General features: G+C 40.3%; 1 protein-coding gene across 14 annotated transcripts in view; it reads right to left on the reverse strand.

Annotated features, from left to right (window-relative positions):
- The window catches only part of KAT6B (lysine acetyltransferase 6B), a 490670-nt gene that overhangs the window by 195732 nt on the left and 275665 nt on the right, over nucleotides 1-19273 (reverse strand). For 9 of the 14 annotated variants that reach the window (XM_033941371.1, XM_033941375.1, XM_033941376.1 and 6 more), the window contains 3 exons: nucleotides 15602-15683; nucleotides 9750-9882; nucleotides 2303-3213 (listed from right to left, as the gene is read on the reverse strand). In XM_033941371.1, the coding sequence (XP_033797262.1) occupies nucleotides 2303-3213; nucleotides 9750-9882; nucleotides 15602-15683 (1126 nt within the window). Of the gene's footprint in view, nucleotides 1-2302; nucleotides 3214-9749; nucleotides 9883-15601; nucleotides 15684-16785; nucleotides 17678-19273 lie in introns of those variants that run through there. The other 5 variants (XM_033941383.1, XM_033941382.1, XM_033941380.1 and 2 more) reach the window with 3 other exon arrangements.

Consider the following 19273-nt stretch of genomic DNA (forward strand, 5'->3'; position numbering starts at 1 on the left):
GTGTTGAAGGGAAAGTGCATGCACAAAGGCAGAAGGATGGGAAAGAGCAGGGAGGCAGAGAGCAGGAGATGTGCTGGTGCCTCCACCAAGATGGCACCTGGGCCAGTCCACCCTCCTTACTATGCCACTGTTTCGCTCAGTTTGTCTGCTAGACTGTTCTTGCCCACCAGATATGTAGCCCTGAGAATCATCCGATGAAGAAAGAACCACTGCCACAGTTTGACGGCTTCCTAACACAAGGGATAGGAGCCTATACTCTCCTGCTTGTTAACGTAATACACGGCAACCTGATTGTCTATTTGGATTAAAGTAATTTGGTTCAATAGCTAATTTCTGAAAGCTGTTAAGAGTATTTCAAATCATCCTGAACTTGTGGAGATTGATTTGAAGGCGAGTCTCCTGAGCAGACCAGTATCCTTGGTGTGAAACCCATTTCTATGAGCAACCCTTCCCAGGGTGGATGTATGTGTGGTCAGAATCTTTACTGGAGAAGGAATTTAGAATAAAAGAGTAAAATTGCTTTAAATTGTCCACCAGAGCTGCAACTGAGCAAGTTTATGAGTGACTATGATGACAACTGCTAGATTCCCCTTGGCCTGACACCACTGGGAAGCTAAGGTCCACTGAGCATCTCATAAATGGAGGCAAGCCAGGGGTGTGATATGTACTGTGGAAGCCATATGGCCTAATAACCTCAACATCTGCTCAGTTGAGACCTGCTTGCTGCACCAAACCTGAATGATGATGATGGAAATTTAGTGCATCTGCCCTTATCTAAGACAGATAGGTTCACACCTGAACTATGTCTAGTAGGGTTCTAATGTACTCTAATTTTGTACTGCAGCAAATGGGACTTGGGTTAGTTGATCACAAACCCTGGTAGCTCCAACATCTGAATACATTTCTACATTAATTTGTGAGAACTTTCCTGTGATATGCTCTTGATCGGTCAATCTTCCAGGTAGGGATATACATGAACTTCTAGTTTGTGTAGTGATGCTATGACTACTGTAAGGCAGTTTGTGAACACTCTGGGTGCAGATGCAAAAGCAAATGACAGGATGAGATACTGGTAGAGGCGCTTTCCTACTCAAATACTGAGATGCATCCTGTGACTTGGACGTATCTAGATGCATCCTCTAAGTCTAGCGAATATAGGGAATTAAATCATCCTGAAGTTTTCTTTAATCAGATATTTGTTCAGGGCACTTACGTCTAGGATGGGAGGGAATCCCTCCATTTTCTTGAGTAAGAGGAAGTACCTGGAATAGAATACCTTCCCTTTTTCCCCTGGTAGAACAAGTTTGACTACATGGACCTTTAGAAAGGAGAATTTCTCTGCAAGTACTTCCTGATGTTGAAAGCTGAAAAGTAAAATAAAACCCAGAGGATAAGTTTTCACAGCTCTGCAGAGGAAGTGAAACTGCGGGTCCCTGCTTGAGTATTAGCAGGTGAGAAGGCACTCACACATTCACAGTGGGGGCCTGTTAAAGGCTTCTTAAGATCATAGAATACTGAACAGTGTTCGCATTGGGGATCTGTTGGCAACGCCACTCACATATGAGAATCTATATCCTGGCTTGCCCTTAGAGAAAAAAATAACTATAAAATCAAAATTGTACATATATAGTTTTCTTTGATTTTGTATTGTTACAAAACATGCTGGTCCCTTTTGTCATAAATGCAGTAAACCATTTTTGTAAGAAATTTGCTAGCTTGTACTCTTTTATCTGAAATGGTGCTATTCTGCATTCTAATATAAATTCAATACACATCACAATTTATTAGCATTTTATTCATAAAACATTCAAAATGGTTTATAAAAGAAGGCACCGATTGCTTTGCTGAGCTTTTAGAGGGTTTATATTTTTCATGAAAAAGCAATGAAGCAGAAAGTGAAGATGAAGAGTTGCGATGCCTGTCATAAGCGGTGACACCAAACAGAGTAATAGCACTACAGCTCATGTTTAGGTGGGTGTGGGGAGGGGAATCAAGTAAAAATTACAAGGAGTAGCACGAAAGTTCTAACTCATGCACTTCTACAAAAGCCATAAGCAATGTTATGAAAGCATTTTAGATTTCTATTGTCACTACAAATACAAAAGAGGTGGGATAGTATTAGTTGAAAATAACATTTCTTTTTGAAGTTTAGTTAGCATAACAGGAAAGGTCAAAGTGTCTTGTTCTTCACAAGAAGGTAAAATAAGAACAAAAGGAATAGGTAAGACGTGTGAGAAAATAACATAAAATGTTTTGTTTTGGAGGGGACAAAAGTTTGTTTGGAGCTTTGACCTTTGCTTACCATCATCCCGATCAGGTTTAATCCTTCCGTCTGTCAAGCTCCCCTTCCCTGGTGAGGGGGTCACTTTATACTTTAATCTGCCTAGTATCCTGTGCTTTTTAAGGAAAGTTGTTCGCTTGAAGTGAGCAATGACTTTAAAAGCATGTCCTCTACACACTGCCCACCTAGAAGTGGAATAATGAGATATAAACCTATTTCTAATATCTTTCTTTCCAAACAAATGGGCATTAAATTTTGACGTGGGTAACTCAGGCTTTCGACGCATACGCTTGGGTGGTGCATAACTTGGGTGTCCCTTTTTTCGTGACTGTTCCTGAGTAGCATATATATGAGACAGTCCATCAAAAAGTCCCTTTAGCTGACTGTTATTAGGAAGGCTGCTAAAGGAGGGTGCACTTGACTGACTGGAAGAACTTTGGGGAGAGTTAGAAGAGGTGGAGGTGGAAGTGCTGAATTTTTGTGAACTTGGACTTTGATCAGAGAGAGTGGTTGGGGTTGAAAGCGAAGAAGGTAGGGGGTTTAACTTTTGTGTGGTACCTGTAGCCAACAAATGAGAAGTGCATGACTGTTTCTGAGAGACTTTTTTCCTTGGACGATAGTGATTTGAAAAGTCAATTATTTCACCACGTGATCTGCGACCATCAGGTGATGGAGTGAAAAACTTAGTAAGGCCATCAATAAGCCCTTTGGTTTTCTTGTTAACTTTAAGTGTAGAGGCAGATATGTAGGTGGAGGTGGTGGTGATGGCACCAGGCCAAGAGGGGTCTGGAACAGCCAATCTGCTGCTTGCGTCCTTCAAAGATGCAGCATGACCAGATGAAGGTGTGGTACAGACTTTAGTCTTTTGACCCCTACCAGGTGACCCCCTTCCTGTGAATGCACTCATGGATCCACCATCACTGGTTACAGACCTAGACAAAAAATGAAAAATAAAAATCAGAATTAAGTCAGTCTCAATGGAAAAGGTCCATTGAGATGCAACACCATATAAAACAAATTTACAAACAAAATGAAAAGGGATCATTCCATATATCTTAAACAGTAACCCCAGGATCCCTGACTGACGTATAGCAGACCAAAAGAAATAAATGAAATACAAATGTACAGACCAATACTTAAAGGCATTAAGTGGTCAGCAGCGACATCAACTGCCCATATGCCTTTTCTTTTTCTAATTTTAACTTTGGTTATTTTATTTGGAGAAAAGTGGAGTGGGTTGGAGCAGAGTGCAGGAAGCAAGTAATGAAAATATTTGAATAATATAGAATGTCTTGATATTTCATTAAAAACATAGAAAAAAAATTTCTTTAAGGATTTTCTACCCATGCAATGTATACATTGGACAGTTTGACAGTATTCCGAGGAGTTCACAGATTTGTGAAATGTGCTTTTTGAAGTCATAAGAGGCCCATTTTCAAAGCACTTAGACACATAAAGTAACATAAAAACCTATGGTACTTTGTATGTCTAAATGCTTTGAAAATGAGCCCCATAATGAATTTGCTAATGGGTAGCTTTTTACTTGTCTTTGTATTCTGTAGAACTATACTAGTTTGTATGCAGGTTTGTTTATTTTTTAAATGAAGAACTGGATAATAGTTTGTTTTAATTGTTTTAGGAATGTTTTACTGTGATTTGAGAGACTAACTCCTTCTTTTACTATGGCGCGCTAGCTAATTTAGTGTGCGCCTTAGTAAAAGCACCCTTAAGTCTGTCCTGCTAAGGAATTTTTGTTTGTGATTAAGAAATTGGTGGGTAAGGATAAAAGCATTATTAGAGTACTCTGGTTTGCCTTCTGCAGAGTTACTGGCTTCATTTGGGGGGGGGAATAGATTTCAACTTTGTACCTTTTTTGTTTCTGCTGTGATTTTATATCCTGTTTTCTGGAACAGTCAGCTATTCTGCCTGCTGTTCAGAAAATATTTACTCAGATACTTATGGACTGAGTGTTTCTTCAGAGGCCTCTTTTGCTTAGGTCTTAACTCATGTCTCTGCATAAAATATTTTCTTGATCTCATCCTGCTACCTCTACATTTGATCCTCTGCCTTCAATATTGTTGAAAATTTATTTTCTCTTGCCTATTAATACTAGCTTGTGTCAGGGTAGTTTGCCTTCAGTTCTAAAGAAACATTTGATCAATCCAATTCTGAAGAAAGATGCTACTGATGTTTCTGTGCCCATGAGTTACAGATCAGCGTCCAATATTCTATTCATTGTTAAATTGATTGAGAGGCTTATCTTCTTCCAGTTAAAATCTTTTTTGAGGCAGAATATGTTCTGTGCTAAACTGGGGTTCAGAATGTGCCATAGCACTGACATGATTTTACGCTCTATAGTAAACTTTGTGGCTCATTAGATAGAGGCAAGATTATTGCTCTTCTTTCTTTGGACTTAAGCTCAGTCTATATCTTATTGATCATGCATTACTTCTTTCTCATCTTGGGGCTTATGGGCTAGGCAGTATAGTCTTGCAGTGCATTTCTTCTTTCTTGTCTAACTGGACATATGAATTATCTTTTAATTCATCAGTGTCAGCTCAGTATTCATTAACTTGCAATGATTCACAGGAGTCAGTTCTTTCTCTAATGCTGCTCAATTTGTTAGTCCTCTTGCTTCTTTTATTTAGTCTAAAAGAAGTGAGTACTTATTTTTTGCAGATAGCATTCAGTTGGTTTATTTCACAAATTCAGCTCATCCAGATTTAACATCATAAAACATAAAGAACATAAGTGTTGTCATAGTGGGATACACCGAAAGTCCATCAAGTCCAGGGGAGAGTGTGACACAGTGGTTAAAGCTGCAGCCTCAGCACCCTGAGAGTGTGGGTTCAAACCCATGCTGCTTCTTGTGACCCTGGGCAAGTCACTTAATCTCCCCATTGCCCCAGGTACATTACATAGATTGTGAGTCCACCAGGACAGACAGGGCAAAATGCTTAAATAAATAAATTAATGTAAACTGTTCTGAGCTCCCTTGGGAGAACAGTAGAGAAAATTGAATAACTAAAATAAATATCCTGTATCCAACAGTGGCCAACTCAGGTAACAAGTACCTGGCAAGATCCCAAAAGAGTAAAAACACATTGTTTATGGTATATCCTTGAAAAAAAGCAATAGATTTTCTCCAAGTCCATCTTAATAATGATTTATGGACTTTTAGGAAATTATCCAAACCTTTTTTAAACCTAACTGCTTTTACCACATTCTCTGGCAATGATTTCCAGAATTTAATTACACATTAAGTGAAGACATTTTTTTCTCTGGTTTGTTTTAAATTTACTACTTTGTGGTTTTATTTCACGTCCCCTAGTCCTAGTATTTTTGGAAAGGGTAAACAACTTATTCAAGATTACCCATTACACTCCACTCAGTATTTCATTGAATGATTGTTTACTTTCCCTGTCTGCTTGGCTTGAAGAGAATCATTTGATGCTTAATCCATCAAAATCATCCGCCAATGTAGGTTGCATATCAGGAACTTATTCCTACTTGTTCACCTGTATTTGTGGGCCAAGAGATGGTTTTTGTTTCAACTTTATAAATACTGGGTTTTATTTTCAATTTGTGCCATATATTTGGATACCAGGTATCATTGGTAATGAAGGCTTGTTTCTCTGTTCTTCAGACTTTCAGTAGTATTAGACCATATTTGACTCAAAACTGTTTACTATAGTATTTTCTCTACTGATTAGCTGTATGGATTTTTGTAATGTTTTACATAAATAGCACGCTTCATCTCCACTTGTACCGTTTTCAGGTTGTACAAAATGTGGCTCTTAAGTTGTGTGAAAGAGTAAGGGGTTATCTTCTGCTAATGCTACCGTTCCACCTTCATATAGCAGGGGCTGCCAGCCTAAGTCTGAGTGGACTACATGTCTCAGACCACATTGGGCTTTAAGGCTCAGTAATGAGCTACCTTAACAAGGTAACCCTGCTGAGTCATGGGGCGGGGTTCAGCAAGGATGTGTTTATCTGCCACAGAGGAGAATCATTGGGGAGAGGTCCCCACAAGAGAGAAAAATCTCTGAGGAAGGAAAGAATCGCGTGAAGAGAGAAACTTCCCATTTCCTAGCTTTAGGCTGAGGGCAGAATCTCTTTAAGCACCGTGAGACATAACAGTACAGTCGCAATTAAAGTAGTTAAGTCTTTTCAAGCAGAGAGAGTGGGGAAACACACACACAAGGTATATCACCGCAACAGTGGCAAAAGCTGTTGAAACACTCCTGACGCATAGAATCCCGAAAATAGGGAAGCCGCAGAATAGTGACTTAAGTCAGCTGCAAAATAAACTCCGTGAACGCTGCGGTGCTCCTGCTAGTGCCAGAGACCCAAGTGCATGCCTGTTTAATGGCAAAAGAGCTGGCTCTATCAAAAATGCATTAAAAACCTACCGAGAGCCAACCATTAAAAATATTTTTCACACTGTCATGGTATAAAATGCTTAAAATAAACATTGGAGAGAAATAAATGAATGCTGCTTCGTTCTCAATTTAGGAAAATAAGCGCACGCCTCTTGTGCTCAGTCAGGAACCGGCTATGTGAAGAACACACCCGGAGCCGTCCAAATATTTACCTCCACCCGGCCGCAGGAACTGCAAAGCAGAGTCCGCCTCGGGGAGAAATCCCACTACCGTTGTGGCGCTGCTGCCAGAGTATGAAAACAAGCGCGCACCTACAACACGCGGGAAGGCACTAGTTCCGTCAATGGAGCTCTATCCATACACTCGAACCCTTTACTGAATAAACTTCATACAAATGTAAATTTACTTGTCAGTCACTAAACCATTTCCACAACTCTACAAAATATAGCGTTTGATAAAAAACATATTCCTTCTGCAGACTAGCACCAAACCCGCAGCTCCACCACAACCAGAAACCCGAAAAGAAGTTCAAATAAAGCACAGTCACCCATATGTGAGAATACCTGCCTGCTTGTCCTGGGATAAAACATATACTCACAATATTGTTGATAGTGCCGAGAGATGCCAGTTGCTCAGCACTATGAGGGCAGAATTGTTTAATAGTCACTGTGATCTTTTTTTTTTTTTACAGTGAAGGGAAAGAAGAAAAATCGAGACCCAGTCAGACCATCATTGGAGAGAGGGTGAGGCAGGGACCTGGGGGGGGGGGGGCCCAGGTGTAACCCCTACAGCCGGCACAATTCAGCTGGACACCCCTGTCTCACTGAAGAGAAACCTCAACAGGAGAAATAAAATTGCCATCTCACTGAACAGGGAAAAAAGAATGACAGTCTCACTGAAGAGAAACCTCAACAGGAGAAAATAATTTTCCAGTCACAGCCAAAATTCAGGAACTAGTTAAATAGCGACCATCACCTGCTGGGAGATAGAGCATACTAAAGATGCAGGAGGCGTGCCAGCCAATAGGACCACCTGTTAATCAGTTTCTCTATCTCCACCTGCTGGTAGATCTGTGCTATCCCATTAAACTCTGGATTCATCTGCTGCTGTTGCTAAGGAAACAGAAACCCTTAAGGATAACCATGTAGAGGTTTAATGCTCGCCTCAGGATCTAGCTATGGAGCTAGAGCCAGCTAACTGCTTTACTGAAGATATAATAGAAGACCAAAGGTCAGTGGCTGAGTATGTGCTCCAGTTAAAGGAGGAGAAGAAATTCCTCCAAGAACAACTGGTAAAGATGGAAGACCAGTTAAGAACTCAAACTCAAAGGGAGAAAGAAAAAACAAAGTGAAAGCACACTGCAGAGCTTAGTGGCAGAGAATGCCAAACTCCGGATAGCCTTAGACCAAAAGTCTAAGGGAATAATAGAACAGAGCATCCGGTCCCAGTAGAAGGACAGGGCAATAACAGAAATACAAGCCAGGCTGGAGGAGCTCCATTCTTAGAGCTTGCCATCATCTAATGAGAGGAGCAGCTGAACAAAGAGAAAGAATGGAGCCAATCCCAATTAAAGGCTAAGACACAAGAAATCCTGGGCCTGACCCGTGAGAACAGAAAGTCATGGTATTAAGAAATTGCCTGAAGCAGAAAACAGAAGAAGCTACCTAGCTGTAGGAACATGCAACCTCTATGAAGTCCTCAAATGCAACACTGCAGATGCAGGTAGCAAAGCAAATTGTGGAAGGAGAGCAGGCAAAAGAGCTCTCCCAGGTTGCAGAAAAGCAACGGGAAATGCCTTACTTGAAGTCAGCCAGGCACATGAACAGTGCAAATGGCTAGAACTGTTGGTTGAAAAACTGCGCTGTAAGGCAGCTCAGTTTAAGGTAGAATATCGCCCACTGGTGGAAGAGAATGCCAGCCAGGGAAAAGAGAAGGAAGAAATAACCTTCAGGATGTAGGAATTGCAAGCTGAAGTCAGCCTGTTAATAGTCCAGAGGGAGGACTTCCAGACCAAAGCTGATGGTACAGGTGCCAAAGTGGAACAGCGGCAAAAGCAGAAAGAATGGTTGCAGAATTAGAATACCTGGTTGGACACTGAACTGAAAGCTAAAACAGAGGAATTCGTATCCCTGACCAGAGGAAAATAAAAGAAAATTTGTGAATTAAAGTGCAGTCTAGGCAACCTCACAGAAAGAAATATGCGGTATTTCAGCAACTTCTGGAGGCATAGTGCCAACTGAAAACTCTTAACTGTATCCTCCCAAGTGTTGACTTCCTTGATACACAGTAAGCATCAACACACCGAAGACCATTTCCTTTCTATCCAGCTCAGGTCTCCACGCCCCAATCTGATACAATAATAATAATAATAATAACAGCTTATATACCGCAATACCGTGAAGTTCTATGCGGTTTACAAAGATTAAGCAAAGGTACAAATTGATTGACTTTAAGAGGGGAGGAAGAAAGAGGGTTAATAGGACAGGAAATCCATTTTTGAGAAGAGAGTGATCAATAGAACAAGTTAATCACTATAGAGGGGAGAGAGAAGAGAGACAACAGACTGCTTCCATGCAGATGTCTTTTCCTATCTCTCCAGGAGGAGATTTGGGCTATGCCCAGGCAAGAGCTTTCGGGCTACTGCAGATGCAATTTTCACAGGTGTTAAAGGCTTTCATGTATGCTTCAGCCCAGCCCAAGGTACACGGGGGGGGGGGGGGGGGTAGGGGAATGGGGAATGCCATGGAGGAGAGGGGAGAAGGCAGTGTAGTGCTGCCAGTGGGTGGAAAAATCTTTATAAATACGAGACATAAAAATCTGATTTTCGATATTTACAATATAGTCTGATCTATCAATTCTCTGCATAAGATCAAAAAAACTACAGGAGAATGTAGTTTCAGCACAGAGATAACAAAATGAGTTAAAATCTTAAGAACCTAAACAAGTTTTTTGTAATCATAAAATATATACACCAATAAAAAATATTAAATTTTCATGCCCATTCACCACCCTCCAAAAAACCTTAAGAATCCATTTTAAGCACAAGATTTATTTGCTAATATAAAAAAATAAAATATAGAACCTACAACATTAGTTGTTTTAATTTATTTTTCGGTCGTCCAATAGGTTTTGCATATCTTCGTTTAATTTGTGCAGCTTTCTCATGAAGAAGTTTTCTTCCCTTTTTCTTTGGTCTGCAGACCTGACAAATCCACATTCCTATATTACAAAAAGCTCATTAATTTTATTTATTTTTATATTTACATTCACACAATAGTTTTAGATTAGAACTCAACAAATTACAAAAACTGAACATTATTGTATGCATAATTCTAAACTAAAATAACAAGCAGGAATAATTATTTCTGCTATACATTTATCATGTCACACTTTTGTTTAACTAAAATTGTGAAAAAAGGTTAAAAAACATTATGGTGAAAATGGCAAGTACATTCACTCTGTAGCCCCACAATATCTCTCCTCATTTATCTCCCCCTATGCTCCCCCGTGAACTCCATTCATCAGGCAAGTCCCTCTTATCGGTACCCTTCTCCTCCACCGCCAACTTCAGACACAGTCCCTTCTTTTTTTCCGTACCATATGTCTGGAACAGGCTGCCAGAGTCAATACATGCTCAGTCTCTAGCAGAATTCAAATCCAAGCTAAAAGACCACCTTTTTGAAGCAGCTTTCAACTCTTAACTCCCACTTACTGTCAAATACCTTTACCCATTATATCATTCCTTCTACCAGAAATTCCCCAACCCTGTCTGTCTGTCCAAATTAGATTGTAAGCTCTTCCGAGCAGGGACCATTTATTGAATGTTAAATGTACAGTGCTATGTACGCGCTAAAGAAATTATAAATAGTAGTATGTCACATGGAAAGATTAGGCTCTTACCTTGGTAATTTTCTTTCCAGTAGACAGACACTCTAATCCTGAACCTATGGATAACCAATCCCTTATCGCAAGAATTCTTGTAGGGAGCTTCAATAGCATTCTTTTGCTCTGCCTCCCATCCTTTTGGGCTGCCCTCCAATTCTTCAGTTCATACCAAAACAGTTGGTCAGCCCTGGAGAGGAAAGAGAACAGGGAGGGGTACAGAGACTCTCCCTGAGAAACATGCCTGTTCTTTTCATATCATTAAACATATAACAAATAAACAAAACTTTTCCATTTCCGATACATAAGAAGGTAAAAACAAACAAGTCATCAACCTGAGCACATTATGCACAAAGAATATGGGAGATTTTTATAGATACCTTCCTAGATAACCCATACAAGCCACCCTAAAACTGCTAGGAATAACTATCGTCAGATGCTGCACCATGCAACCGCAAATCAATAAAACAATACAAAAGTCATTCTCAGTCATGAGAAACTTAAGACAAGTTCGTAAATTCTTCGAGAAAACACAATTCCAGCTCATAGTTCAGTCCTTAATACTAGGCCTACTTGACTCTGTAACATCCTCTACCTCCCATGCCCTACAACCATAACAAAACAACTACAAACTATCCAAAACACAGCACTAAGACTCATCTACTCATTAAAGAAACATGACCACATTACAGAAGCATATCTCCAATCGCATTGGCTTCCGATCCCAGCAAGAATACAATTTAAATTCTACTGTCTACTATTTAAGACTTTATACGGAGACAGTCCAAACTACCTGAATAACCGCCTCATCCACAACACCTCAACCAGACATAGGAAAACTCACACCCCATTCTCTTACCTCCCAATTAAGGAGGTCAAACGGAAAATGATGGCCTCCTGGCCACTCAAGCAGCCAAACTAGACAACCAAATCGCCAATCTACTAACGGCATCCCTCGACTACAAGACTTTTAGAAAAGAAATAAAGACCATACTCTTCAAGAAAACCCTGAAAAAAGAAATAATACCGCAAGTTTCAAACTCCACCTCTCACTAAAGCCAACTACCCCAAACAAATAACCTTACCCATTTCTTACTCTCTTTGAAAATGACCAATTTTTTTTGTAAGTTCTTGTTGTAATACATCCTGGATAATTCTTTTGTAATCCGCCTTGAACTGCAAGGTAATGGCGGAATAGAAATCCCTAATGTAATGTAATGTAATGTAATTCTTCAACGCAGCAGACACATCCACTATCCTTGGTAAATATGGACAAAGGAAAGAAACAAGATGCCCATTCCCCGGCACTTTTCAGGAAGTAAGCAGGCAAATGAATATCTGACAGGGAAGGCAAAACTATCAGATTAGAAGCAGCAGGAAACTTTAGAAAAGATTGCTAAAATTCAAAATAGCTGCTATCAGGATTTTGGTGCCAAAAAATGCAGGAAAAAAACCAACTAAATTAAAAGCAAAAACTGGCAAATTTAGGATATTTGGGAAAGGGGGGGGACATAAAAGAATAAGTACAGACCACTGAATACTGAAGTTTCTGACTCCCCACCCCCCGATTCACCTCACAGGCTATGACAGCCTTACTTACGGTGACCGGTGCTAGGAAAATTCTGGTCTGCCTCAGCTCTTGAATAGTAGCTGGAAATGGAGAAGAAACCACTTCAGAATGTCTCTCCAATGTTGAATCTTTGTGTTGCCAGTCAGACACAGCATCTGACTGAACCCTCACCCATGTGAACCAATGGATACACAACCAGAAGGAGGTGGCGAAAATGCAGCCGGCACCCTGTGAAACACAGCAGAGCCTCCTACAGATGCTTAACAGCCTGCGCCCAAACACCTGCCAAGCAGTAGGTGAGCCACACTAACCGGGGACAGCCTTGAGTACCAAAAATGTTTTTGCAAGCTAGCTAACAGGTACCTTGCAGGAAGAGCTGGATCTATAAATAGGGAAGTTCCAAGCACCAAAATCTGAAAATAACTTGAATAAAATAAAGAAAAAAGGCAGAGCAGAACAGAAAAACTCCTTCAGGCTCACGTGTAGAAGAGATAAACTGTAGATGGTAGCAGAGTTCTCTGAAGTAGGAGGGTTACAAAATAATCCAGAGTGAATTCCTTCGGCCATGGGGGAGAAAACTCGCTTGTCCAAAATGACACACCTGTTGCACTGGAAATCAATTTAAAGCCCCCCCCCCCCCTTGCTGATTTTGTTTTCCAGGCTATCAGCCTGTTATTCACTGTGCCATGCTGTGTGTGAGCTGTAAGTGTGGAACTTACAAGGAGAACTTCTGCCTCAACAAGCCTGGAATCTGGACTGCTTTTGTCTTCGGACTGCCTCTTGGCACCACAAACCAGCCGAAGACTTCTACTCCCACTGGGCCTTGCGCATGCAAACATGGGGAGGAAAGCAGTCAGCCCTGATCCTAGAAAAACTGCCATGGGAAACATCAGACTGGCTATTGGTGTTAGGGGTGGAGCTCATCTAAGATGGTGGCTTGAAATCTGCATGGAGACGCCGTTGGGTTTTTTCCACTAAAACGTTTTCTATATTTACCTTATGGTAAAGAGAAAATCCAAACCTCGAGGTATTCCGAAGGAATCCGGTAATCCAACCGGACCAATGGATGGAACCGGAGGGAGAAACCTCGGCGTGGAGAGAAACACAGGCTGAGGCATGTAATCTCTCTTTCGAGGGCGTCACCTTGTCTTCGGAGGAGTGTGGTCCACTGATTCGCTCCAAGGCAACAGAGGAAGTGTTGGAGAGAGAGCAGGCCGAGGACGTTCTTATGCCGATTCAACAGAGTGCAGGTTCCAACTCTGGACAGGGGCTAGAGCAGCCTATTCTACCAGTGCAATCAGTGAGAAGGAAGGAACAGGCTCACAAAGTTATTTCTTTGATGGATGTGACTGCTATGAATACAGGTACTTTAATTCCTTCAGTTGGTACTGCAAAAGAGGTTTTACCTCTGCAAAGGCCAAAGGTTTTCAATATGGAAACAATTTGAGAGGCAATATCAAATATGCAACTCTTTTTGGGTACACAAATACAGCAACTTTCTTTGCATTACACGATGGTACTTTCAGAAAATTTGGATTTAAAGAATAAGGGTCATCTATGGAAAGCAAGAAGGAAGACCATGAGACCAGACTAAAAACTGTTGAAATGCAAACGTTAACTTGGATTAGAGACGGTGGAAATCTTCACTTTAAGTTAGAAATGTTGTAGAATACTATTAGAAGATGTAACTTGAGGATAATTAATTTTCCGAAAGTGTTTTCCATCACAGCACACGATATGTTTAAAAAATATCTAAAATAAATTTTGAAAGTACCTGAGACATCATACCCACCTCTCTCAAAAATTTATTACCTACCGAAGAGAATTAAATCTCAAAATCCTAACCAGCAAAATTTATCTGCTGATAGTTAAGATTTAACAAATTTCCTAGAGAGGTCAGATACTGAGGCCCAGATTACATCTATTTTGTTGGTACAATTTGCCCTAGATTCAGATAGGGACTGGATGCTTAAGCTTTTTTTTAAGTATAAAGATGTTCCCTTTACGACAAATACTATAAGGATGTATCCAAATGTATCTTGCTCTACCCAGAGGAGAAGAAAACAATTTCCAATTTTGAGACGCCAGGCAGTGCAGTTAGGGGCAACATTTGTTTTGAGGTACCTCTCTAAGTGCATTTTTGTATATAAAGAAAACCGTTATATTTTCTTTGAGCCGCAGCAGTTTTCAAAATTTATTTCAGCTAAAGGGCATGTAATGTCGACATGTTTCTGCTACTTCCAAAAATGTGCTCAGTAAGAATAAGTTCAGGGACCATCTAGTCCTATTCTTTTTTTCCTTTTAATAAGTTTCTTGTTATACTATCAGTCTAAAATCAGCTCCACCCTCAATTATTGTGGACTAACATTACATAGAATTGTTTTATTGCCTTATTAAATAGTGCAAGATATTATTGCACTGGTGGTGAATGTATTTTCTTTTTCTTTATATCTGTATAAATTTTTTTTTCTTTAACTGATAAGGTTGTCAAATGTTAAAAATTATAAATAAAGAATTTTTTAAAAAACAAACTGCCATGGAGTCACTCAGCCTGCGCTCAAGCCCTCTTTGGGACAAAACTGGGGCAAGCCTTGTTCCCAAGGGAATGGTCCCTGAGCTCCCGAAGTGTAAGTGTAGGCTGTCCAAGTGGGTGCACTGCAAAGCAGGCTGTCCCTTGGAAACAGACCTTCGACCTCAAGAGTCTGCACTCTCCCGCAGCCAGAGCTGTCCCAAGAGTGAGATCCTCTGCAGCACCAAAAAGCCTCACAAATAGCAAAAAAGACCAAATTTAATTGACAATAAACATGAGCAGAAAAGACAGGCTCCTACCATCTCATTTGTAGAGAGACAACTGAAGAATTGGAGGACAGCCCAGAAGAATGGGAGGCAGAGCAAAAGAATGCTAATGATGCTCCCTACAAGAATTCTCACAAGAAGGGATGGACTACCCACAGGTTCAGGAATAGAGTATCTGTAACAGTAGAAACTGTAATTACCGTAACAAGAGTGAAACCTTTTAAAGAAAAGGAATAATGATGCAAAAAGCATAGCTATAAATCCTACTTAAGGACCATGACACATGGAAAATGGAATGCAGAAGCACTATAATACGTTTTCATTGTTTTACTATTCTAAATTTCATAATTGCTGCCTCACTTCTCAAATACTCTACTATATCAAAATGATGAAGCAACCAAAGACACCTGAAACAACAAAACAGAGACCTCAGTGTAATAAGCCTCATCAATTGAGTGTCAGCATTTTCATTAGAGTACGAATATTAATAAGCTTTTACAAAGAATTATATCAACAAACAAAAGCAAACTATTACTTTATTGCTTTTACTTGCAAGGGATTATTTAGAAAGAATAAGAAAGTGTTTATATTGTACTGACTGTAGTGCCTTAGTTAACCTAGTACTAATACACATCCACTTGTGTATTATTTAGATATGCATGCCTATATTAATAAAATTTTATTTCTTACCTTTCGGCATTCTGCAAAGTGGTGGGTCACAGCATTCCATATGAAACCCTCGGTCGCATGAATCACAAAAAAGCATATTATCCTAAAATGCAATCAAATTTAAAATTTAATAATGAAATGCATTTTCCCAAAGACAATGAGATACAAAAAAAATCAACCATGTGACACAATTTTAACGCCAATGGAATGATCTTATTGTCAATGTTGTGAAAGTCCCTTCCTGTTTACTCAAGATTCATCTGTTTACATAGTAACATAGTAAATGACGACAACATAACAACCTAGTAAATGAGGGCAGATAAAGACCTAATGTGTTCCATTCAGTCTGCCCAACAGTCACATTCATTCTCAAGGCAACAAGCCAATAATTGTTCATTTTATTTGCTAAGTTTCAGTATAATATTTTTTTCCCTGCTCTCCCCCTTATCCCTCCCCCCCCTCCACCGAGATAGGTAAGACCTATACTCAGACTGTTTGAATGTGGCATAAAATATATGGGACACAGATCGAAGAAGTCCGTCCGGCATCATCTTCCTTCCCCACTGCTGGGCTTCTATTTAAAGCACCACTCCTGCGCATCATAAATGAAGATATAGTTTTTGATCTGTCAAGTTTTGTGTCGATACTATCTTCTTTCTGTTTTGGGATCCTGTGTGTTTATCTCATGCACTTTTGAACTCTGTTTTTGCCTCCACCATCTCCACAGAGAAGCCATTCCAGGCATCCACTACCATCTCCATGTGGAAGTATTTCCTGATATTACTCCTAAGTCTACCACCCCGCAACCTTTCTCTCGTTCTTATCCAATGAAATCAGGTGTACCGCAGGGTTCTATCTTAGGTCCATCATTGTTTAATATTTTTCTTGCATCACTCGCTCTCATCCTACAGTCATTAGGCTTTACATTCTATATTTATGCAGATGACATTCAGCTTATTCTTCCTTTAGAAACACATTCTCTTGTATCCTACTCATCCATTTCTGCAAAGTTGGACACTATTGCAGACTGGCTCGCCATGAACAAGCTCAAGGTCAACTCTCAAAAGACAGTAGTATCGCTTTTCTCTTCAAAAAATTCACTTGAACATACTCTAAACTTCACTGTAAAAGGAGTGTCCTTACAATTTCATTGAAAACCACAATTCTTGGTGTTACAATAGACAATAGCTTAAGCTTTCACTCACACATTTCTAAGATGGTATCTTCATCTTTCTATGCTCTCCATCAAATCTGATCTATTCACTCATTTCTTCAACAAATATTTCTTCAAATATTCCCTCGTCTTGACCAAACTTGACTACTGCAATTCCATTCTCATTGGATTCCTGAAATATCAACTACATCGATTACTATTAGTTCAGAACACTGCAGCAGATTACTTTACCATTGTTCTAAGTTTGACCATGTCACACCGCTTTTAAAATCAGAACATATTCTCCCGGTGTGAGACTGCATTCCTTTTAAATACAATATTCTCTTTCATCAGATTCTATCAAGTGGTCTTCCCTCCTTTCTATATAATCTCTTGGTACCGTACTTGCCACAAAGAACTCTACGTTTTTCACAACAGTAATTATTAGTCGTTTCCTCTTTTAAAAATTCTTCCTTAACTTTCATAGAAATTTTTTTCTCTCTGTCATGCCTCCCACTCTCTGAACTCTCTGCCTCTTTATCTTCGCTTAGAAAAATTATTTGTGATCTATAAGGTGCAATTAAAGGCATACTATTTTTCCTTGGCTTTCTGTTCTTAATCTCTTTACTTTGTAAATGTAGCAGGCAACATTTACATACACTGGCATTCCTGAAAATTTTTCATTTCACTTCTAAGGGGCACCTTTTACAAAGCTGCACAAGGGCCTTAATGCGCGGAATAGCGTGCGCTAAATTGCCGCACGCGCTAGCCGCTACAGCCTCCTTTTGAGCAGGCGGTAGATTTTCGGCTAGCGTGCACTAATCTGGTGCATGCGCTAAAACGCTTAGCGCACCTTCGTAAGAGGAGCCCTTAGTGTTTGCAGAAAACTCAAATTTTTTCCCCCATCCCTAACCACATCGTTCATTCCTTCCTCTCCCCAACCTTTTCTTCCATTTTTTTTTTTTTTTTTTTGGTTTCATTGTTACCTACCAATTCCTTCCTTTCCTGATGTTTCGGGGTGTGTTACATTTTCTCCAAATTTCAAGTTTTGTCTATTATTATTTTTTCCCCCTACCTCATTTTATTTTTTTTATTCTTGGTTTTTTTTAATTCTTTTTACATTTATTGTAAACCGCTTAGATTTACCTTGGTTTTATATTTGTGGTATATTAAATAAATTGAACTTAAACCTCATATTATGTCCTCTAGTTTTACTGCTTCTCCATCTCTAAAATAGATTTATTTGTAGATTAATGCCTTTCAAGTATTTAAACGTCTGTATCATATCTCCTCTACCCCTTCTTTCCTCCAAAGTATACATATTCAGGTATTCAATCCTCTTCTCATATGTCTCTCAGTGCGATGTCTTACTCTGGACCATTTCAAGTCTTCTTACATCTTTAGCAAGGCAGAACTGAACTCAATATTCCAAGTGGGGGCCTCACCAATGTTCAAATTTTATGCTTAAATGAATCAGAGTGGATAAATCACTGAATGGACGCTAGCAACATCTACCGTATATACTCGAATATAAGTCGAGACCCCCCCTTTCCCTCCCAAATCCTCCATAGCCCCAGGTACATTAGATAGATTGGGAGCCCACCGGGACATATAGGGAAAATACTCGAGTACCTGACTGTAAAACCGCTTAGATAATCTGGGTAAGCGGTATATAAAAACCTAATAAACTTGAAACTTGAAAAACTGTTGACTCAAATATAAGTCGGGCGGCTTAATATTCAAATGCCCTGCCCAGATCTGCACCCAGCCCCCTTCTCTCCATTCCATCAGGCTCTGAACCCAGCCCCCACCCTGCCAAGCACTGCACCCAACTCCCTTCCCTCCATCCCCTGTCAGGCTATGCACCCAGCCCCCTTCCTTTCCTCCCTTCCCCCCTCCCCTGTAAAGCTCTGCACTCAGCCCCCTTCCTTCCTTCCCTCCCAGGCTCTGTACCCTGCCCTGTCCATTGTCCCTGGTGGTCCACAGATGCAATGGTTAGGAGTGAGCTTTCTATGTTCCTGACCCACTGCTGTAGCCGCCATGAGTTCTGGTCTCTTCAGCCACTCAGTGCCGAGCAGCAGCGCCAAAGCATGCTCCTGCTCAGTGGCTGAAGAAACCAGAACTCGTGGCGGCCACAGCAGCGACAGACCGGGTTAGAAATGGGGCAGAAGTGCGGAAAGCTCACTCTTGCCCACTGCACTTCTGTACCACCAGGGATTGACAGAGCAGGTATGACAGACAGGGCAGGGTGCAGAGTCTGGTGGCGGCTTGCAATAAGTCTGGGAGAGGTCGCTGGCCCGAATATAAACCGGGACCCCCATTTTTGGGCCAAAAAATCCTGGTTTATATTAGAGTATATATGGTATATGGTACAAAGTTAACTACAGCAGTTGTTCCCACCCCTGTCCTGGTGGACCACCAGGCCAATCAGGCTTTCAGGATAGCCCTAATGAATATGCATGGAGCAGATTTGCATGCCTGTCACTTCGATTATATGCAAATCTCTCTCATGCATAATCATTAGGGCTAGCTTGAAAACC

This window comes from Geotrypetes seraphini, chromosome 4, assembly GCF_902459505.1.
Source record: "Geotrypetes seraphini chromosome 4, aGeoSer1.1, whole genome shotgun sequence".
NCBI classification, from domain to species: Eukaryota; Metazoa; Chordata; class Amphibia; order Gymnophiona; family Dermophiidae; genus Geotrypetes; species Geotrypetes seraphini.